This window comes from Anser cygnoides, chromosome 8, assembly GCF_040182565.1.
Source record: "Anser cygnoides isolate HZ-2024a breed goose chromosome 8, Taihu_goose_T2T_genome, whole genome shotgun sequence".
NCBI classification, from domain to species: Eukaryota; Metazoa; Chordata; class Aves; order Anseriformes; family Anatidae; genus Anser; species Anser cygnoides.
This window is the reverse complement of record NC_089880.1, coordinates 20995328-21018887: the sequence shown is the minus strand read 5'-3', so window position 1 is coordinate 21018887 and position 23560 is coordinate 20995328. Positions and strand designations below refer to the sequence as shown.

General features: G+C 37.3%; 1 protein-coding gene across 4 annotated transcripts in view; it reads right to left on the bottom strand.

Moving 5' to 3' along the window:
• LOC106033975 (vitellogenin-1) overlaps positions 1–22836 on the bottom strand; it is a 44342-nt gene extending 21506 nt beyond the window's left edge. The window contains exons 1-19 of one of the 4 annotated variants that reach the window (XM_013177820.3): positions 21585–21902; positions 21213–21233; positions 20836–20987; positions 18114–18365; positions 15775–15936; positions 14938–15089; positions 12062–12212; positions 11809–11966; positions 11521–11686; positions 10295–10417; positions 8577–8795; positions 6247–6464; positions 6064–6161; positions 1557–1681; positions 1370–1471; positions 1163–1282; positions 703–892; positions 522–615; positions 221–406 (exon numbers count right to left, since the gene is read on the bottom strand). In XM_013177820.3, the coding sequence (XP_013033274.3) occupies positions 221–406; positions 522–615; positions 703–892; positions 1163–1282; positions 1370–1471; positions 1557–1681; positions 6064–6161; positions 6247–6464; positions 8577–8795; positions 10295–10417; positions 11521–11686; positions 11809–11966; positions 12062–12212; positions 14938–15089; positions 15775–15936; positions 18114–18365; positions 20836–20987; positions 21213–21233; positions 21585–21624 (2729 nt within the window). In that variant the 5' untranslated portion in view covers positions 21625–21902. Of the gene's footprint in view, positions 1–220; positions 407–521; positions 616–702; positions 893–1162; positions 1283–1369; positions 1472–1556; positions 1682–6063; positions 6162–6246; positions 6465–8576; positions 8796–10294; positions 10418–11520; positions 11687–11808; positions 11967–12061; positions 12213–14937; positions 15090–15774; positions 15937–18113; positions 18366–20835; positions 20988–21212; positions 21234–21584; positions 21903–22177; positions 22571–22613 lie in introns of those variants that run through there. The other 3 variants (XM_067001553.1, XM_067001554.1, XM_067001555.1) reach the window with 3 other exon arrangements.
• Between the last annotated feature and the right edge of the window lie 724 nt (positions 22837–23560).

Here is a 23560-nt window from a genome sequence, read left to right as displayed (position 1 = left end):
AAAAACTGAGAAATGGTAATTTTCAGGTCGAGACCACAGAAAGTAAAACATATTTTCAACCAAAGCTTTTGTACATGTCCTTTCATTTAAATTCAATAAACTACACTGATCACTCCAGTTACTCAAGCTGTTAGTCAAAGGCAAGATCCCTAAGCAAACGTTCCATTTAATTTGGAAAGACTCTACAAGGCTACAAAGACAGATAAGTGCTATGACTTACCTTACAGTAAATAGGTTAGTCTCTTCTTTACACGGAGGAATTTCAGCTTTGATACTTTTTTCCTTCATCTGGACAGTGGCAATAACATTCACAGGTACATGAGCATTAATCTTGGTGTGTGCTTCCAGCCCTGACTGGATCATGTTTGTGTTGATCCCAATTACAAAGGTCATATCCTTAGCCATGCTGAAAAGTTAGAATGAGAGGGTAAAATTATGTACATACAGCAAACAGCTGTTGAAATTTTTGTGGCCTCTGTCACTTGGAAATACAATTCTTTCAATTTATGAAAAATATTTACCTTAGACTCATTTTGGATCGCAGCCTAATGTTGGCTTGCAGTAACTCAGTCAATCTGAAATCAGACCTTGGAGAAGGTGTAATCTGTGCTTGAACTGTTGGAAAGAAAGTAAACAAAGTGTTAAAAATCCCTCCAATCCTGATAACCATGTTTGTTTTGCTCAGATATTGAAATACTTTACCATTTCCTGCCACCTTTGTGACAGAAGAGTAATAGAAGCTGGTCTCCATTGGGAACCCAACACAGGTAGGCACAATACGACGGATCTCAGAGGACAGTAAAGCCTTGGTCCACTGCCTCCCTATGCCACTTTGAAGGTTACTGATTAATCTCCTTATTGAAGGGATTTTTTCATCAGGTCCATACCATGCCTGCAATTACAGAGTTCAACTTGTCTAAATAAGCTGAGCTTGAATATCATGATCTGTGTCATTAACTGTGCCTCAGGGGAAGGTCTGCCAGCAACGATTATAGCTAATCCTGATCAAAGTTTGAATTTATTTACCTTAATACTAAAGACAAAAAAAATCTCTTGAATTAAGAATTTAAAAAAAAGGGAGGGGGGGAGGGAAATGCGTGGAAGAAACAGTGTTTTAAAGCTTTTGGTGCTTATCTATCTGGTGGTGTTTTTGAAATGATACCTGCAATGCATTTTGGATGGTGTTTTTATCAAGTCCACCAAAGAACAACTCTTGGCCAAATATCTTCAAGTAGCCTGAAGCAAAAGGTTTGTCAATCGGGAGTGCCTTCCAGTCCGAGAGCTGCATGAGAAGAGGAAGAAAGTCTGACTCTTTGTAACATTTGGCAAACCAGTACCTGACAGATTTTCCCTTTTCCTGATAATTTACCGTTTTCAGGATTTCCCTGAAGTCATAGTCAGTCTCCCAGTCCCTGTCAGGAGAGTAACCTTTAGCAAACACCTCCTGCAGTCCTTCAACTGTTATTCCCACCTGTGGGATGAAGCAAAATGTAAATGCCAATTGGATGATGGTCCTGTGAAGGTGTGAGGGGCAAACTGCTGGTAGACTCAATTACCTCAAAGGGATCAGCAACTCTTCCAAGGAAATGTGTCCGCAGGTGGGATATTGCTGTTGTTGGAATTAAGCTGCCTGCATTATTCAGTACCAAGTATTTAGCTGCCAGTCCACTCATAAGGAACTCTGAAGAGAAATAGGTAGTAAAACACAGCCCAGTTAGTATTTTAAAGCCACAGTGTGCAGATTGTATCAATTTACTAATTCCATAATACAACTGCTACAACATGGTATGAGAAAGGCTAGAAAACCCAGCTATAAAACTGATCTTATAAAACAGTCACAAACAGAATATTCTGCATTCTTGAATTGTTAATGGGCAAAATTACAAGTCCCCTGCTCATTGCATGGTAGATATGCTATTTTTCCAATTGCTTCTACTATATCCTTTACATCCAGTCAGATTCTATAATGCCAGCTTATGAAATGCTTTTACAAGACATCACTTAAGCTAACTTGACAAAGGGGATCAGAAATGAAAACAGATTTGCCATCCTTTGCTAATAGTTTAAGAAAAAGGGATATAGATGTCCTGTAAGGACAGATGGTGATTTGTTAGATTTGTGTAGATTTGTTTCCCAGATGACTCAGAGGCAATTTAACACACCTCGTTCCAAATGCTGTAGCTCTTTACATAAAATGAACTAATTGTTAAATAATTGTTAACTATTGGGTAAACTTCAAACAAACATAATTTTTTGCTATTTTCTCTTCTTTAGATTTATCATCTACAACGTTGTTAGGTACAGGTAATCAGTGCAGAACACAGTTATATGTTCTTCCTGATCTTGGCACAGCTTTATGCAGTCCTGTTTTCTGAATTAAAGTAATCCCAAGGCTTTTCTAAGTTTCCTTAAGTTTCAAAATGAACTAGGGCAGCACAATATGTAGGCATCCCTGTTGTGCTTCCTTTATTCCAACCCTCCTTCCTTTTCCAATACTAGACAGAGAACAAGAAAATATTTTAGGAGTCCCTATGTTAAATTTCTGCTATCCTTGTGTTAGACATAGGCACCATATACTGATTAAATAGGCCCTAGAATTCTAACACCACCAGAAATCAGCTTTGGAAATCCAGGATAAGTGCAGAGCCCTAGAAAATGCAGACCAATAATTTCAATACCTGTGCAGAAATTACTGATGTATTGTAGGAAATATATTTTCAAGTGTTTATAGAATCATAGAGTATCCTGAGTTGGAAGGAACCCACAAGGATCATTGAGTCCAAATCCTGGATTTGTAATGAGAGGGAGTGAGACTTTGGCCTCTTTCTAGAAAAGGAGTAATTAAATTCTCATAAATTATTTAGCCATAATTTGAAGACTAGATTATTGCTTGGTTCAAAAATGTTGATGTTTATGAATACTCAGGTCCATGTGATTTCTCTAGTGCCACTCTCTGTGTTTCAGACAAAATCTCACTAGTATGCTAACACCTTGTCATTCTCTTTTGAATTTGTGCATGCTGACAGAGGCCTGAATGATCCTTGGCCCTAGCTCACTAAGTTTAGTATCTCACACTAAGTTTAGTATCAGATTACAGAGACTAATTTTGATGTCTGATTTCTCAGGGCAGATTCCAACTTTCCAGGTACCTGAGAAATAATCTGTTGGAAAGGCAATCCACTTAGTCTGCAAAATCTCTATGAATTGACCTTTCACTAGGTCACCTTCACTCTCCTTCTGCATGAAGCTCCTGTGTTACCCAATGTGCTATGCATTATCTGCCTACAAAATATGCTGTTCAGTAACAGCTCCTGTGATCAAAATACAAACATTTATGCTATCCCATAAGAGGCAATTTCCCATGGCAAAGTGGAGAACCTTCAGCAGGCAGCCAGGGAAAGAACAAAACAAACAAAAAAAAAACACCACATCACCTCATTTATTTTCCTATAGAAAATAAAAAACAAAACGGTATCACACTGGGACGTTACAATAAACTGACTTGAGACTTGGAAATAAGAAGACTAGATTTTCTCTGAATGAGTTTAGCCAGAGCAGTCCTAGGTGTTACACGTTCTGGCAACTACAATGAGACATAGTACTTTCGGCAAATTTATTAAAGCTCTTTTTGTGTGGATGTTTTCTAACCCATGAAATCTGTTCGTTACAAACAACAACAAAAAAAAGTACTTACTGTTCCTTCATAAGAAATGTTGCTCGTAAATATGTAAATGATTAAACAAAATTCATCAACTTAAAGATAGTATTCTTTTTTTTTTTCTATACCTTAGGCATTATGTAGCTCTAATGCTCTAAGAAAATATTTACCAATGAAGAATCCTACTAACTCAGTGAGATGATGCACCATAGCCACTTCACTGTGAGAATGTGATGGCACCTGCATATATCTGACTAAATATTTTACCTCAAGGAAGAGGGAAAGGAAAATCACTGACCAAATAACGCAGTCTTTAATACCTATGAATATTAGTAAGCATATTTCATTAAAAAAATCTGTAGAAAACCCTGTACATATTGAGAGTCAGATTCTGTTAGTTTCCATATTGAGCAGTACCTGGGTCGTCCATTTGATTTCAGTGGCAGTGTGCAGAGCACGAAGCACTATTTGAGGTGGCCATGTGTGACAGATTCCAGATTAGAGGTACATTCAACTGACATTAGTGCCTGTCATTAAAAATTCAGCACCTAGCACCACAAAGAACTGTGATGCTGAGGGCACATTTTTGTTTTTAGCAAGAAAATAGGTACTGCATTACTGCTGTCACTATGGTAACTCTTCTAGAAGGAACTCACTGAAACACATTTCACCCGTGGCTAGTGGTGACAAATCAAATCAGAAAACTGGAGGATGGAGCCTCCTCCCACACCAGTGTAATTGAGGATTGACTTCACTTAGCTGACTGAAGTATACAAGTCTAAGAATTAAATAAGTGAGAAAAGGAACACATGTTCCTTAGTCTTCAGGATGAGAAGTTTAAATTTCACATCTGCATTGTTACCAAATTTGTGACACTGGCATTCACCAAGAATTAACAGCAATTCAGTTCACTTTCTGCTGCATTTTGAGGCTACAGCCAGAACAAAATAATCCATTTCACATAGCCCTCTGCCAACTACCCTCCTGTGTACTGCGCCCTTCTTTTTCACTGTGCAAAAATACAGGCAACTTCATTTTTAAAGCAAAAATAAGGAGAAAATGAATACCTAAAACCTGAAACATGTATCTGCTTATTTCTGGAAAATGTATCTCCCTGTGAATGCATTTTAAATGGTACAAAAGTTCACACAGTGTGTATTATCTACTGTATTTCTTTGGGCACTCTCTGCCTCCATCTCTGAGGAAGCAAGCATGTGGTATTGTGGTTGCTGTGGTATGTATTATACTCAGTTTCATTATAGACCAGACTAAATGGTCATATAAAAACCATGAAACAGGGGAAGGGCAACAATAAGATCTACAAAAGTCTTCCAAAACCCCCTCCTGTCCCAAAAAGAAGGCAAAAGTACTTGCACACTTAGCACTGCAGGTTTCAGATGTTTGAGTCTCTTTTTCTATTGACAACTTTGAAAAGAATCTTTATATATACCAGTGAATAACAAAAGTGCTAAAAACATCTAAGTCCTTCTTTAGATAAACAGCATGTGTAAGGAGACTGTGTTTGTAGATATAATCTCTCTAGTCCGCCAGCTACGTATGCCAAATCACTGAGGCTGTCATGGTCATTTACATGGGGGAGTTGGTTAAAAAATCCCTACTGGGAAGAGTAACATAAATGGGAAATTGAAATAGGTACAATTTGGCCCAGAAAGAGATGTCCTCTAATCTGGTCCTCTCCCCTCTAACTGCCAATGCTCTTGATTTTTCTATGTGACTCCCATTGATGTAACTGGTGTGATTCCAGATTGCATGCATGGATATGCTCATTCCAGTAAAGAATCTTGGAAAGAGGGTGCAAGAAAAATCTTTAGACAACATGCTTGAGTTAGCTGCTCATGGGTGCAATGAATTGTTATATCTGACCATTTTTGCTGTTTCACTGGGCACTACTGTTGGGGTGAAGGGAATTTAGCATCATATCTGAATTCAGAAAGAGTTGTACATGTTCAGCACCGGTAGAAATTAATCCACTTCAGCAGTAATTTAGGTCCCTTCTGTTTGTTTGGTGCTGAACAATGGTATGAAATTGTTAAGCACCACTGAGACTACAGCATTTGATGCAGAAACATGTGCCTCACTGGCTAATGAAAATAGAGGGTTAGAGCCCCATAAGCCCTCTGGTAATTTCATGCTGGCAGTGTGCAGTGCAAAATACAGAACCTAAATACTCTCAAAATGGAGAGCCTGAGATTTATTTATTTATTTATTTATTTATTTATTTCCACTGAATGTAGGAGAATATGGAGCAACAATATGCAGCTAGCCACCTGGCTAGTGCAATTAAACTCTCATACTTTATTTTTATACTTCAACCTGTATATATTTCCCTAAAAAATCTTCAGGATGATTACTATGGGGCAGTGATGGGGGGGTATGTATCTTACCTTTAAACATACTGAAGCGGAAAACCTTGCTGAACTGATATCCAGATCTGTCAAATTTGGGACTTAGTACTCTGACAGCCATTCTGCAGGCAGAAGCCCTGAAAAAAATCAGTGAGCACATTAACACCTCAATTTGTCTGCAACAAATTCTTCATCTAGAGAAATGAGGCAGATTTTCCTTACATCACTTGAAGATCCGGAGCTGTGCTTCTACCCAGGGCCCTCAGGTGAGAGTAGATGAAACTTGCCACTTGCATGCTAGGTTCCTTCAGCACAGCATCAGCTAACGTCATCAGGATTGGAATACCTGGCTTGGTTTCAAGCAAAACCACTGCAGCTAACATTCGAACCCGAGGATGAACTCTGTGATTCAGGAAAATCTCAAGGGTGATAGCCTGGACCTGAAAATAATTCATACTTTCAGATTTACTCTATATTTGAAGAGTTTTCTAGTAACCATTCATCATCAGTGAATCATCTCTTCGTCACTAGTACAGTAAAAATTTGTATTGCTTAATTATTATGGTAACAATATTCCTGGTTTCAGAGTTTGAGGGCAGGAAGGGGCATTATGGTAATGTATTCTGATTCCTACACGATCAAAGCCATAGAACTTCACTGGATAAGCATTACATCAAATCTATTGTCCCTTGTTAAGCACTAGCAAATTATATCTGCAGCATAACCAAGATGAAATGTAAGTAAAAGAGACTTCAAGAACCCACCACATATCTGAGATGTGATTTCAGTGATCACTGATCCCTACATGTAAAGGTATACCTTATTTCTAACCATTTCTCCTGGGGCTCTTTCTACCAGAATAAAAAATAGTTTACTATCAATAATCTCTATGCCATTTAGGCAATTTAAAATTGTAAGCATATGCAACAAATGTAATTTTCATAGTACTACTCGTGACCGATGTGTTTATCGTGTACTATGTTTAATATCAAGACTAATTTTGTACTGGAACCATACACTTTTGCACGAGCTGCACTGAAGTGTTTGACCTCAACTTCAAACAGGATGGAAATGGTGTAACACCAACTGGCCATCCCTGTGCGAAGTCCTTTCTGACTGGGACAGTGCATATACATGCTCTCTTCTGAAATGTCTGATTGAGAAAACTTCAACAAACTTTGCAAACACCCTGAATGATGTCATTAATTTGACTATATTGATTATCAAATACCAAGTGTGAAAAGGATGCAGTAACTTCCTTCTAAATGCTACTAACTTTTCAAATTACTAGTTTTTCAAATTAAAGAATAAAAATGACAGGCCATGTGTTAAGTCTGTTTAATGCAAATGTGGGTGTGTAGCTGGCTGTAAACCAGGGATTAAACTGGTTTTTGAACAATGCAAAATCCAGTCTTAGTCATTAACCTACTACAGATCAATTTTCTCTAAAGTAAATGCATATAAAATGGAACTAAACAGAAGTCTGGGTCACTTGTGGAAAGCTGGGCCAAAGGGCAAGCAGAGATACAGCGTTGTTTCCAAACACCAAATCAGCTTTTTCCTTCCCCACCAAATAACCTAATTCCTACCCTTGCTAGTCTCTCCATCCCCCCACCCTGTTTTCCCTGTCTAGCTCCTGCACTCTAGTAAATTGTTTCTTTATTCTTTTGCTTAAAAGCATACCCCGGCACACTATTGTCTGTGGATCAATATGTGTACTCAAACTGGGAGTCATATGCAAAAAAAATAGTAGTATAATGGAAAAAATGATACAGATTAGTAGGAGAATAGTTAATGAAAACCTTTTATTTTACTTTTTATGTTAAGAATAGTGTTATATAAAACAAACAAAAAAATTCAATATCAAGAAAAAAGCTTGAAAATGTAAGGTTTCCTTTTAGAAGTGGATTGCTTTAAGGTGAAAATGATTGTAAAGTGATGTCTGTGGTAGATGAGATTATGCCTGTGTAGCCATTGTATGTGATATCTAATCATTATCTCGTTCAGGGACAAAAGTCACATTTAGTAAATGTTCTGTTTATGACTTAAAACCCACACAATGTCTGTAAATTTGTAATTAGGATGCAAACCTCTAGTATCTATTTACAATAAGATCCAGTCTTGAATTACGATTAGATGTGACACTCAGTATTAAATGTCAATTATCTGAAAACCTTGTTTTGTGGTTCTCTCACATACCAAAGTTGAAGTAGCACTAAACACATTTTGGTCAATAATTTAGCTTTCTGTCTAATGTCCTTGGAAAATAAATGTTTGCAGTGGAAATACTGATTTGTCTTCAACAACAGGGTAATGAATATACCCTTTTAATGGGATTTTTGCTGCTTTCTGAAATACTAGAGGTTAATGTCAAAAGGAATAAAACATGATAACTTAGGAATGGTGAAAGAATTAAAAAAAAAAAGCCCAAATATATTATAGCTACATTTGGGAAAATAAAAATCCTGCTACTTTCTCCCTTATCCCCCATCATCGATTAGCAGCAATGTGTTGACTTATCGCGAGTACAAAGGAGACTTTTGTTTCCTTACCATTTTTGGGTCTCTTATGCCTATATTTTTCAGGGCCATCACAGCAGTCGCATGGACTTTGAGTGGCAGATCTGAGGCACCAGCTGCATATCCAGGCAAAAATTTCTTGATGTGCTTGATGCTGGCTGGATGTCCCACATTTCCAAGGGCTTTCAAGGCCAGGGAAATTTCTTCTGTGTTAGACTTGCTCAGTGCCTCTCCTGCAAAGCCATGGAGCAGCTGAAAAAGGAAAACAAATCTGTTGAGTTCAATTCCAGCTCTTATCTATACTCCATTCCACAGCCTATGTTTGTGGCTGGACTTTGATAATTTCAGTTTGTTCAACTCACTTATTTTATTTTTTTAAATTCTTTTTTATGCTCATGAATAGGACATTTTATTCATGGAAGTATAGCCAAGAAAGCTGCTATGAACAGCTTCTTCATCATTATGCGTTAAAGTTATCTAATAAGATTTTTAAAGACAAAATTAATGGATAGATTCTAGTTACTACTGCTTTTCAGGGTGAGTTGAGAACCCAGCAGTAAAGTCCTTTGAATATCTCTGCCTACTGTCTGAAGACAGGTGCAAAAATGCAGATATAATTTAATCCTTCAGACCCTTAAATAAGATTCCTGAAGAGATAGGGCTAGTGGTGGTGTCCTTCAAGGTATCTGTGACAGCAACTTTTTAGTGTGGATTGATAGCCAGGAATGAGATCATCAGGTCACTTTACAGCCTTCCTTGTAAGTAACGGGATCACACTTATATTTATGTGGCAAGATTAAAAATAGTTGTCTGAAGACTCTGAATATGAGAAAAGAACTATATCCTAGCAGAAAACTTTTACAAAGAAAAAAAAAAGCTCTACAAAAGAAACACAGATGTTATAGAATAATTTCAATACAGTTCCTCTGTTTTAAAATATTAAAATTTCAAAATGCATTGAATGAGGCTACATAAACATTTGCTCTGGGAAAGAATTTCCATTCCCTGGCGCTGGGTTTCTTAGATTTTATTAGCTCAAGAGCACTGGTTGGAATTGTAACACAGGAAATGCATGTAGGAACATCAACCATGCCTACATACCACAGGAAAAAATAATGGCAGGTATACAATGTATTGGTAAAACCCTGTTTTTACTGAGGGTGGTGGACTGACCAGTGTTCTAGATTGAGAAAACTTATTTCTCCCTCTCTATCACTGGCCAGTTGGACAACCTCTGTAAACCATGACATGCACCCCTAGAATGGGAAAATGTTATTTACTGCCTATTTAAGTTGTTTTCAGACATGCTGAGTAAAAACATTGCAGAACAGGGATGTTAATGCCGTTACTGAAACCTTATACTCAATGTGGATGATTGGGCTCTGTTTCTGGCTGGAAAATGTCTGAGCTACACAGCTTTGAGCAAAACCCTGGGCTTTTGTGTCATTCAGTTTATGTATCTGTTAAGTGCTTATATCTAGAAGTATTTCAGAGCAGTGCCATGGGACTTCATTATTAATTGGCAATAAAGCACTCAGAGATACTCAGATAGAAAGTGCCATGAATTATATGAGGCTTCTTCTCACTCTCTTTTGTGTGTTAATCTGAAGATAAGAATGTTGTATTTAACCAATTGGGGTGCCTTTCCCCAAAGGAAACAATGTACTTAAGTGAAATACAGATTTCTGAATAATGAGGAAAGAACTCAAGGCTTAATTCTTCTTTTAAATGATACATAAAAATTTGGTTACCTGGAGACATTCAGAGCAGGAGTCTGATGAGGAGCACTGTTTGTGGCACAGTGATGCATAGCTGAGATGACAAACCTTTCCAAGTACAGTACTTGAGCGCGGACAATGCTTTTTCACGATGAGCTGGGGAGAAAGCAGTTATTTGTTACCACCATTAATGGAAAGAGCAGCAGTATTAGAAACAGTGTTTCTACCAAATTCAAGGCAATACTAGGCTTTTTATTTTTTATTTTTACTTTTATTTGTATTAATTGATTTATAGTTATTCAGCGGATATTACTGTATTTGACAATGCAATCACAAAGTAATTCCAAGTAACATCTGGAAGGCAAATGTGTTGCTTTTATAATGTTTTGGATTTAAAGTTGGTATAGACTATAATCTGAAAGGAGGAAATAAACCAGTTATGAAATGGATAGTTTATTAATTGGGCACACATTATTCAAAAAGCATTCTTAGGTGTTTTATAATTGCTTCAGCTATAGATAGAAAACGAAAATTTGAGATCCATTGTGAATGGAGTTCGGTACTTTGGGCAGACAGGAATATTCATATAAATGTAGGAAATGATGGGAGGCAACAACACACTTCTTTGAGTGGGAAGCACAGCATTACCACACAGCAATGGTCAGGCTGTCTTGGCTTTTACAGCTGGCAACTCTATTCTGATATTCATGGTCTCTACTGAGGATAGGCAGAGATAAGTATCTGCATTTGAGGGCAGAATTAGACCCTGCAGAATAGGAAAAAATTGTAAAAATGATTAAACCTCCTACATGGGCTCTACATTGGCATAATTCCCTTGATTTCAATAGATCTGCTCTGATTTATATCCATCCTGCCAGGTCAATCAGGATGAATACATGGATATAACAAATATGTATTTCTTACTCCCTAGTCTTTGTAGACACTCTGTTAGGGATCCAATCTGATGTAACTATAAAGTACATTTGGACAAAGGAAGACTAGAAACCACTGTTTGCAACAATAACCTCTGTCACTGGGGAGTATTTCACTCTTTCTTTCCAGTTTTATTCTGGATTCATTTTTGCCCTTTTGATTTGCATTCTCCTCCCCTCAAGACACTCAGGAAATAAACTCCTTTCAACTTCGCTAGAGGATATAAAACCTTTATATTTTCAAAGCCTTTGCAATCTTGTCAAAGTAATAAATACAGCATATGTTAAAATCAGTAAAGAGCGATTTGAGTGTTTAAAGAATCCTACTGTAGCTTCTTCCATCACGTCCTGAGTTGGTGTGCTCGAGTGCAGAGCCACAAGCACTGACTGAGCCACTTCCCAGTTGGTGAGCTCCTGTTTTTCCATTTTATGCCTCAAGAACCTGAGTGCACGGTGACTGGCCACTGCAGGAAGTATATCCAAAAAGTAGCGCCTGGAATGGGAAAGGCAAAGACCATTTTCCAGATCAGTACTTGAACACAATAATTCCAGATGGCCTCCAACAGAGCTGACATGGTTTATCAGTAGAAGATTCACTACTTCTATTGTTTGTACCTGTACGCTGGCCGATTTGAGAACCGTTTCCACACTGACTCGTAATTCTCCTCATTTGCAGCACGGAAGAGGTGCATAAGCTTGAGGGCTTTCGCTGGTGCGTCACTGGGAAGCTGTTCATATGTGGTCTCTACTAGGTCTTGCAGGCTTTCTTCTATCTGCAGGAAGATTAAAATGCGTGAAGCTCACATGCTGTTTCCCACATGCACTGATTCTAATCTCCAGCCAAAAGTCTGTCAGAGGCTGAATTTACCTGGCTTTCTACATCTTTTATTTTGAATAAGTGGACAGGAAGCTGAAGCAATTCACTGCCAAACTGGTACTGAAGTGACCCACGTTTCTGGAATTCTTTTGGTGGGACCTCTGCCATGTGCTTTTGCACATCAATCAAGGCAAGTTTCTGCCTGGAATGGAGGAAACCAGAGAGAGAACATCACAAGATGCACGATACAAACTGTTTCTACCTCTCTGCATTACCATGCAGCTGCATTTTTTTAAAGGCTTTGGTTATTGAGGGGTAAAGATATTTACAAACAGATGGCATTAGGACACAATGCTCAGAACTGTACTCTGAGAAGGTGTTCATTTACTCAACAGGGCTCAGATCAGAGCCAGTCTTTCCTTCAACTGGAATAACACAGCTTGAGAATTTATGGAAGAAGTGGGAGGTGAGAAGCTGTGACCTGAAAAAAAATCACAGAAACTGTGTGTTGTGTCTTAAGGAGTAAACTAAGGATTAGGGAAAAATAACTGGTAGGAAAGTTTTTCAGAAATTATCACTTAATTTAAACCTTTTAAGATGTTCATGAAAGCTTTCACATGTCTGTGCCTCCTGGATGATTCAAAAGGAATTGAAAATTGTTAGATACAATAAGAAATGTTATAGTCTTTTTATTTGCTCTATTTCTATTTCCTCCCCATTTTGCCTGGCAAGCTGAATGTCCTGGGGACTGCAGAAGATAAAAGGTTCTCATGAAGTTTCAAATTGGATTTCCCAAAGAGGGACAGATAAATTCAGGATTACTCTTTGGAAAAGTACTCAAGTTTCTGGAAACTTTTCAAAGAGCACCAAACCTCTATCCTTTGTTATTAGGAATAATTCCAATTAGAGACTGTCTTTGCAAACATTTTCTGTCTGTGCTCAATATTCATCTAAAGAGATGCATCCTATGACACCAATTATGTTTAAAATAGGTCATTTAGGACACTATAATAAATTTAGGCATTTGTATTTAACAACTGAAAACATTCCAAAAGCAATATTGTTGTACTACACAGTATCTCAAAATCTCTGTAGAAAATTGGCTTGTTTATTTTGGAATCTCTATGATGATCTCCTGTATCACTTTCTATCTACTCCTTCTGTACGGATTACAGAGAATGGCTGCCGAAAATATCATACAACTACTTCCCAGACAAGCCACTAGAATTTGAATAGAAATAACTACAGAATCAGAAGAGATTTTTTTCTTTTTTTATACTTTTTAACTTTATAACTTTTTTATAAAAGTTTATATAATATTGTTGAAAAGGCCTTTGGATCAGAAAGTATAACATCAGGTACACTTTGGCAGATTTAACTCCCTTTTTGAAAATGTGATGGATCTATTATGTTTTCATCTCCATTGTTTTGGGAAGGGATATATCTTCCTAGAATAGATGAGAAAATGTTAGACTCCAAAAGGAAGAACAAATGAATACTAAAGATAGGATTTAAATGGTGAAATAAAAATAAAACCTCTCTTGTCTTTAAAAGGTGCTGTAAGAGTCTTATGCTGAACAGGTCTGAAAAAATCAACTCCAAATGTTTTAAGTCCTTGCTGCTAGATTTTCTATTTATTTATTTATTTAACACAGAATGTATTGCAAAATTAACTTCTGAAAACTTGTATGACACAACAATATCTTGCCAGCTATGTTTGGCCCTTTCTTCTGGGCAATGCAAGAGATCATGCAAGAGAAAATGGGGAAGAATAAAGGTACTACCCTTTCTGGGGGCTCTATACCTGAAGAAGAATAGTAAGGATGACAGTCTATGTAGGCTAGCAGAGAGTGAGCTGAAATCAGCACTGGCCCCAGACTAATGATCATTCACAGCAGCCTATAATTTCATAAAAATACTACAGCTGTATCCATCTTTACCTAGATTGCGCGAGACAGTAAAGCTGCTTTCATCTTTACTGTTCTGTTTATTTTGGTTAACCAAACTGAAAATATTTATCATATTAGTTAAGTTAATCATTGTTTTATTGACATGAAATTTCTGATGTTGCAGTTTCCAAAACTTTATATTATACCAGTAGATTCTTACAGAAAATGGAGCAATGCAAGATTACAGCAGTTGAAGAGTGGGATTAAGGTATAACTTCTGTACAGTGACATTCATTCAGAAAATGATATTCAGTTGGACTACCCTGTCTACCAGAATTCTTCACTAAAGCAGGTAGCAAAAAATTTTCAATAGATTATTTTGATGCAGACAAATCAAAATAATTAAAACACTGAAAATCTGGGATCTTGAGCAGAGGCTTAATTTCTTAGACAACTATGTTCTCATTTTGCCCCAAACTTGTTTAAAAAACACGCAAAATTTTTACATGTATTGTTCCCAATCTTTTTGCAATAAAAAACAATTTCCTATCAAGGAACAGTTTTGGTGGAAGATTTGCAAGCAGCCCACAGTACTTAGGAAGTATATCGGAATCCAAAGTCCTACCTAGCTTTCTCGTGAACTAGTCTCCAGGGTCTCTTACTGCATTATTATTTTCCAGGGAACTCTCTTTCAGTGAGTAACTGTCTTTCAAAGTATTTTACTGCAAATATATTAATTCACAGTTTTTCAGATGGAATTACATTTGTTTTGGCTTTTATGACATAAATCAAATATCCTTGAGAAATAAAATAGTCAAACCCTGCCAAGTTTAGCTAACAAAATTTGGATAGTGATGTGCATGTTTCAGATTTACAACTAACAGTGAAGGTTGTTTTTATGAACTGTTTGGGGTTTTATGTAATTAAATACTGGCAAACAATAGACCGTGGAAGTAAAGGATTTATTTCAGTTATGGAGTTTGACCAGATTACTGAGATGCTGAGTTAGCTGCTGAATTGAAGGCATATGTACAGTACCTTGCTTCCACTATAACATTTCCTCCTGTTATCTCATTGAATGGTGCAAACTGGTGTATTTCCTCAACATCAGCTTGTGTGATTACAGCTTCATTACGTGCGTATTTAATTTTGTAATTGTAAGTAGCAGTTGCCCGGGAATTCTTGTTTCTCTTCATAATGAAAAAAAGTAACAAAGAACATAGAAAGTCATTTAACTTCTAAATTCTGTGCCTAGAAGCTATTACATCACCCACTTCAACCCACTTATTTTCCAGGGCTGTTTTGCTCATTGACCACATGAGCACTTGATGTGAATTCTGCCTGTACACTTCCATGGGAGAGGTCAGGCACGCTGCTTGGCTCCGTTTCTTTTACTGCTAGTAACACTCCTAACTGTTAACTGTTTTTTTCTTTTCCCAAGTGTAAGTCATTGGTTATTGCCTTGGGAAGGAGAGACGCTTGCTGGGCAGAGCAGCAGTAAAAGCCACACAATTTCTTATTTCAAATACAGGATTATAATAAGACACAGAAGTATCTATCCTGAATAGAAACTGGACTTAGCTTTTTTTTTTTTTTTCCCTCTCTCCTAACAGAGGAGGTGAATTAACTCATGTTGATAATTAATGGTTTCCAAGCCAGCCAGCTGAGGTATATGTATAGTACACAACAGTCTGCACCACAGACCTCCGCTGCTCTGTGGATTTCATTTTCATACAGAAAAAAAAAAGTCAATAGATATAACAGAACTGACTCTTCTCTCACTTTGGGTGTTACAAAACATCGGATAATGTGGATGCTAAATGTCTCTCTGCATATGACTATAAAATATGTAAACATGATACTGCTCTAATTTACCTGCTGGCAGGTCCGGCATGGATGAGTGTATGCTGAACCTGTGACCACTTGGACTTTCTCTTCACAACTGTTCAGGTCCTTGGATTTGGTCACATAGACTAGGTTTGCTCTCTTGTTTTCTTGAATTGCATACGTTGTGTTACAAATACCTCCGATCCCAGCCTGGCAAAATAGAGATAGTGATCTTAGAAGTTTACCCCTCCACAAAGCTCCATCAATTCCTCACATGGACTCTGCTGTTTAATTCTATATTTTCAAAATTTCTGATGGAAGTGCATGCTTTTTTATTCATTGTACTCTCTAGAAGGAAAAATGGGATGATCTGTACTTTCATTTCCTTTTTACATGTAACAGATTACCAGTAAGCCAAACCAGACTTTCCCTGAGAGAACTAAAACATTTGAGAGCTTCCCTGAGACAAGATCTGAAGCCTGAGAAAAGATGGGTAGTGATTTCCAGTTAGAGCTGTTGATTATGAAATACGATTTGAGGAATATTAATAAAAAGTGCCAAAATAATGTGATCAGTCAGAATGAAATCTCAACAGCAAAGTATTTTAAGGTTGGAGATGACATTCTGCCCTTAAAATTTGCTTTTATAGATAGCTTAAAAATGCTTATGGAACAGGCCTTGGAATATCAGGTGATCTGTCACGATACGAACAGCAAGAAGTAAAAAGAATTTCAGGACAGCAGGGTTTTGATTGTGGGTTTTCTTGAGTGTGCATTTTTAGCTCAGATCTTCAATAATATTTGAAGCATATATATTTATAAGAGCTCTTAAATCTCCTCAGTCAGCGAGGAGGTTTTGGAGAGGAAAATATTTGATTGCATTTTAGGAGGAAGGGTTATTTTCATGATTTTTTTATTGTTATTGATACCATAGCCACTCCAGAGAGCAGCTCTGGGCTATGTCAGAACAGCAAAATGGTCATGTGATGGTTGCAAGGCAAGTCATACCCACTCTATCTTTGATTTAACAGCATTCCTGAAGACACAGTGGCTTCGGTAAGGGCTAGGAATAAGAACCCACATGCAGGCTTTCGAAAAGACTTGTACTCTGCAGATACAGGTATGGGGCTCCTCTGCAGACTTCAGGGTGAGGTAGAGACATTTAAACTTTAAAGGGGAATGTGGCTTGGTGGGATGAGTTAGCCTCATGCATTACTCGACTTGTAGGGTTATTTAATTCACAGCTAGCTCAGATATCCTTGCCCTACACCCTGTAGGCTGTGAAGTAGACTTGCCCAGCTTAGTCCTTTAAACCTGTGTGCAGCTTGTATTCAGGGACTAATAATGCTTATTTTCCTTTACAGAGAGAGTTGAGATTGTCAAGCAAGTGTGCCAATGCTCATTAATCAGTTGCTGCCTGAGAAAAGCAAAGAAAACTTGGAAACAATTTTAGGAGGTGAAGTCACATATATTGCTCAGCTATGAGAATGGGACATATTGCTAACTGAATTAGAAAGAATGAAGATGTAAAACTAGATATGAGAAAATAGAGCTGCAGAATATGCGACACCACCACCCGGGTTTTTATGTGCAACAAGCAGCACGATATTAAATAATGCAGTTCCTTTCCGAGAAAGAGCTCCAGTTACATAAAAACACATTTAAAAAAAATTAGTTATTCTGGTCTGCATTTTCAATAAAAATAACATGAAAGTATAATAATTTCAAGGTTTTTGCTGATCTCTGAATCAAATGTAGTCTAATCAATGTAAATACAGTTTTGGAAAAGCCAAACACATTGCAATTTCTATGGTGAATAGTAATATCAGATGATTTACCTCGACTAATATATTAAAACCTGAAAAACAGTGGAAATTCCAACAGAGCATCAACTGAAGCTGTCAAATCTATTACAGTAATATCATAGCATATGTACTGTTTTCCTTTTAAAAGAGGAGCTAGAAGATATTAAAGTATATATGATTGGTTAAAAAGTCAAATTGCTGTTATTTTAGCTTTAATCTTGTGTTGCAAAGTTTAAGCCTGTTTTAATACAGTAGTCAAATTTTACATAAGCTTCAGCTTTCACAGGAATTTACTTTTCCTAGAATTGCAAGCCAGAGTTTGTAAGGGTCTAATACTGCAAATGTATTTGCTGAAATACTTTGATCAATCAGATTAAAAATCTACTGTTCTGTCATCCTGTTTAGCTACAGCTCCATCAAATATTGTTCCATAAGAATAACCAAATGGTGATTACCCAAGCTTAGGTGTTTCTTGGTATTGAAGTTTTTATCAGGGATGAATTCAGAAAATATAGTAGAAGAATCTGAAGAGAAGGCTTATTTATTTGTATAGCAACCACAATGGCCAAGACAAAATGCTCACCTCCTGTAAACTGTATGAATGCTGCATCTTCTTCATACTGAGTTCCAGCACGTTCAGAATCCCTCTGTATATGTTCAGACCATCATCCGAGACAGAATCAGGAGCCATGAGGTTTCCAACGTGTCCATTGCTATACTCAAACTTGATGGGATTACTAAGTTGTCCAGTTAGTGCCTGAGTCAGTTTCAGTGATCGAGAGAATGAGCTTGTAGGCCAGATGCCATTGTACTCTGCTGCTTCGATTGAGTGAATCTAGAACAAAAGGGGGGAATATAATTCCTCTTTAACTTTTTCATTTTTTTTTTCAATACATGTAAGCAACTAGAATTTTACTCACTTCAAAAATACACATTTAAATAACATAAATTCTCTTCAAAGGGAAAACTTGTAGTTGTAGTTGTCATTTAACATAGTTCATACAAATATACATATTTTCATATATATAAAAGGAAAGAGAGTAATGCAAATGACTGTGACATTTCCACAGTCACTGCACTCTGTTCTGTTTCAGAGATAATCCATATTGCCAAAGGTTGACTTGTATGAAGAAATGAGCCAGAGAAGAACTGCATGAATCAGGTTGCTACCCAAAAGTAGTACGGAAGATCTGCAGGAAATTGCAGGAGAAAGTTAATGTTGCATAAAGCATCATTAACTCCTGTTGTGAACTCTGTCGTCTCTCTTGCTGGGGTCACAGAGCACAGACAGCAGTCAGAAACTAATAACAACATGGCTGCTGGGCCAGCCAGATAGTCATAATTAGTTTGAGCAGTGGAGAGCAGATTACAAAAATTGTCCTTCCCTACATGTTTTGCAGTGGCGCACAAGAGCCGAAGCCTCAGGCACTGGCCCAAACCCTGCTCCACACATCATGCTCTAGCTTCAACCTGGGCACATCCAAGCAAGCAGAAAGTTGTGCTAAACTGTGTATAACTTGAATGATTTCTACCCCATGGGAATGGGGCATGTTTAGCTTAGTTTCTCAGAGGACTCTTCCCTCCTATATATTTTGACAATTTAAAGAGACTCATCTCTGACACTTTAGGCTGGCAATATGATGCAAGATGCGATTTAATTTCTCAAAAAGCCACACAAACTAAATCCTCATAGAGCAAATCGTCGGAGACTGCACTTTCATATTTATTTTTGTTATTGTTGGTGGAGATCACTGCCATCCCCAGTAACTGAAGCTTACAGAGGAGGCTGTTACAGAGCAAATCCCTCATGCTGCCTCTTGGACATGCTTCTGGCATATTGCATTTGGGCAGGTTTGAGGCTGCTCTGCAGGGTCAGCACGAGGTAGTTTTCCTGAGCCCTCAGGGTCCAGGCAGGACTTACGCTGTCTGCTCAGTTTTGAACAGAGCTGGCAATTCCTACTCATGGGTTTGTGATGAAAAAATTGTCAGCTGGAAACTGCCCAGGGACCAGAGCTTTTTACTTAGGCTGAATACGAACTAGTAGGCTATAGATGAAAGACTAATTCCCTGAACCATCCCTCCAAACTAATTTAAATATAACAGCAGCAAAATAAACTTCTCCAGGAGCAGAAGGGAATAAATATATTGTTACCTTTCACTTAGAACTTGCCCCAAAAACTTGTGCCTTTTTTTTTTTTTTCTCCTTTCTTCCTAGAAAGTATTTATATTTGAAACTGAAACTTTTTCACAAATGCTCTATGGCAGGTGAAATAGTGTTGGAAGGTTTTAGGGAACAGGAGTCAATTTCTGGTGAAGACTCACCCCAGCATACCAAGATCCATTTCAACATGTATACTCTTGCCCTGGCCATGGGGCAAGGATAAGAATTCTGCTTGCTCTGTGCCAGGGAAGTCTTCTACTCACCAGTACAGATGTGTGACTCTTATTTCCTTGTTTTTTTGAAAAAAAAAATAAAAATAAAAATCCAGCTATGTGCAAAGGTCATGGAAAAACAATGTTTCCTGTCTAGCTCTATTATACTTTGAACTTATAAAAATACCTAGTACCAGAAGGGTAATTCAGTCTGAAAGGCTACAACATTTACAAGCATTTATCAGACAGTCACCAGTCTTTTTAATCTGCAGTTTTTCAATTTGCCCAATAAAAGCTTTTAAAAAGATCATTTTTCTTCCACATGCACAGAAGACTAAGTAGAATTTGTGTGAAGCAATTGAGGGTTGTGTTTCAATACATTCAGTAGAAACTTGTATAGGCTTCTGTTAAAGGCAAAAGTGTTTCTCGCATAATCAGAACTGTTAGTAATTACTCAGCATGCAGTAAAAATATACAACTGAGGATGACAAAGGATGTCATTTGGGACCCTGCAGAAAAAGAAGCCACCAGATGACATTAATTATGCTAAATATTGAATCACATCCAGCTACTGTTGCATGTTTTATTGCCTTTCATTTGCTGGTTACGAAATCAGTTGATTAAATAATCCTAGGTTGTACAGTTTGGAACAATTGGATTGATCCAGTAATAAATTATTGTGCATTTCAAATTACATTCCATTGTCTCCCTGACCACAAAGCAGAAGAAATCCTTCAAACCCAAGGTTGGCTTGAGCTGAGAATTACCTGGCAAAGTGCAAACAGAATTTAGGGCACTGCATAAAAAAATAATAGTGTTAGTTACATTCTGCCTGAGTAAGCACAATATATGATGAAACTTAATTGCTTCCCAAAAGCTTAAAAAAATGTATGAAGAGAATTTTACCTTTCAAATTGAATACATTTTCTTACCCTAATAAGACAAAGTTTTGGCCCAATACCACTAATTTCCACTTTACTTTTTATTCTTATTCCAGCTCTTGCGAGTCCTTTCTCTGGAAGTCCACTGAGAAGTATACTTTCATGGTTATATGTATAAACCTTGTTTTCACTGAAATCAGGTTCTGCAAAGAAATTTTTCCCATAAAATGTTATAGAGATTGTATAGAACATATTAAAGTAACTGTATTAAAATGTATGGAACAAAAAAGATGAATTTGTTCATTTTTTTTACTGCACCTGAAGAAAATTAGCTGTTGCAAAATTGTATTAAACATTGATATACTTTTCAGATTCTATTTTGAATTTCACTCATTATAATTATAGTAGCTGATAGGAAAATTACTTACGGTAATTAAGATGCTGGCTCCCTGAAAGAGAAGGAAAAAAAAAAAAAGAGTAATGAAATGACAAAGCAAAAATAACCCAAGATGTTAATGTATTTTAGTAAGAAAGACTATATCTCATCTTGTGCATATGGCATAACTCTTTCCAATTAATTTTACTTGTAACTCAGCATATACACAAGAAGTTTGTTTTTATCAAACAACAAAAAATTTGTCATAAAATCATTTTAATATAAAATGATTTTAATATAAAATTTAATATAAAATATTTAAATAAAATTTTTAAAGTTCATTTTTGTAAGTGAACTGTACTTAGATTCTGAAACCTCTTCCTGAATCTATTATTAAGTTCATCAAAGCAGATAAGTTACTTACCCACCAGGGTTAAAAGCACGGTTAATATCAAGCCCCTCATGATGGGGATAAAGTAAAGGTGAACATGCTGGGTTCCCTTTTATAAAGGCATGTGCTATCACATGCCCCTTTTGGCAAGTTGGTTTGACAAATAACTGTATTTTAGAATGTGTATTGATCAATCAAAAAATAAACATCTCCGAGGGCATGAATGCTGACAACTTCAAATCACCTCATTATTTCAACTAACTTTCTTTCTATGTGAAACAGAAATTTTGTTTTTGGAATATCTTGCTTTCTTTTTTCTTTTTTTTCTTTTCTTTTTTTTTTTTTTGACATGTAGTTAATATAGTAAAAGAATAAATAAAGTACAACATTAAATCAAAGTAGTTCCATAATAATAACTTAAATAAGTTAGCTTTTCTCCAGTCTTAACTTTGATGTCCTGATAATTTTGACTTGCTAAGGATCACATCTTTGGAGACACACCTTGCTCTGTCACATTGTACATCTACTTTTAGAGGAGAGTTTGTAATTGATTTTATAGATTTAGGATTGAGATACCTCTAAGCTCATAGTCATGAAATGAGAAACTGTCTTTCCACAGTACCTACCACAGCTCTTTTTTCAAGTGTTGCTTGCTGCCTACACCTGGGAAGACAGATTTTCAGTGTAACCTTCACATTAGCTTCTGGCTAATGGTCAAAATTTGTACTATAAATAACAACAAGAGGGAAGATAATTTCTTTGTTTATAAGAAGAATGCAATAAAACAGAAGGTACATTTCTGGAAGCAGCTCAGAGAAGTGGAAGCCTCAAGTTCTCAGTGACTTCTCTGGGGACTTTGGCTGCTGAGTCTTCGGGGAAAATGTATTCAGAACTTCCCACTTATAGCCATAACATTTAGATCAATCCTTAGCAAAGCTAATTCAGGAGCGAGTTCCCTCCCTAACCTCAGTTATATATATATTTTTAAAGTGTTTAACATTTACTTTGAATTTAAGCTTGTCTTTTGGTCAAATGGTAAATTAAATATCACATAAAACCCACCTGGGTACAAGGGTTATTGAGGGGGCAGGAAAGAGAGCTCAGGAATGTATATCTGCTATTTCCTCGAGGCTGTGAAAGGTATAACATCCATGCAAGTAATGCACATCGTCAGGCAGCTGAACTCTATCCTCCAAAAGGAGAACAAGGTTTTCTCGGCTGTTGCTATTCATCAGGGAGGAGAAGAGTGAAACCTGAGTTTGGGTCCTGAGGCCCATACCACTGGAGCCTGAGAATATGCTTAACGCAGGCCCCATCTAACGGTCTCTTTAATGGATTACTTCATTCACTTGGAGTGATGCCACCTGACTGAGGAATAAAGAAGTGATTATTGTGGTGCCAGTGCACCTGAGCTGGGGCTGTGGTGGCAGGCAACGTGGCCATATGCTAGGCCCCTTGCTTGCTGCAGCCCCACTGGCAGCTTGCAGACGAGAGAAGCTGTGAGTGGAGTGAGGTCTGTCTTGCCTGGGGACCTTCTCTGCTGACACCACCAGAAACCCTGAGAGTTTTTATATAGCAGCTTTCTTCCACAAAGGGAAAATGTGTATCTGGATGAGTAGTCAGATCTTCCATGAAAGGAAATGTGTGTCTAATAAAATATTGAAAAATATACGATAGACATATGAACTGTTACAAGAGATTAATAATTGGTATGTTCCTTCGCCATGGGTTTAGATGGTGAAAAATTAAGTGCACATGGCTTTTCCCTCATGTTTTCCTTCAGGGTGCTAACTAACAGCCCTGGCTTCTCAGTGTGTGAGAGACGATGAGACACACTGTGCTTGTAGGCCCTGTGAAATCCAGCAGCATACCTTGGCTGGCATATATGTACTGTCAAATATAGTTAGAAATGCCTTATAAAAAAGCTGTGCTGCTTGCAGCCAGGATGGAAATAAACGCACCACAGCAGTACGATGTGTGCACACCTCCCTGCTTCAGCCACCCTGCCT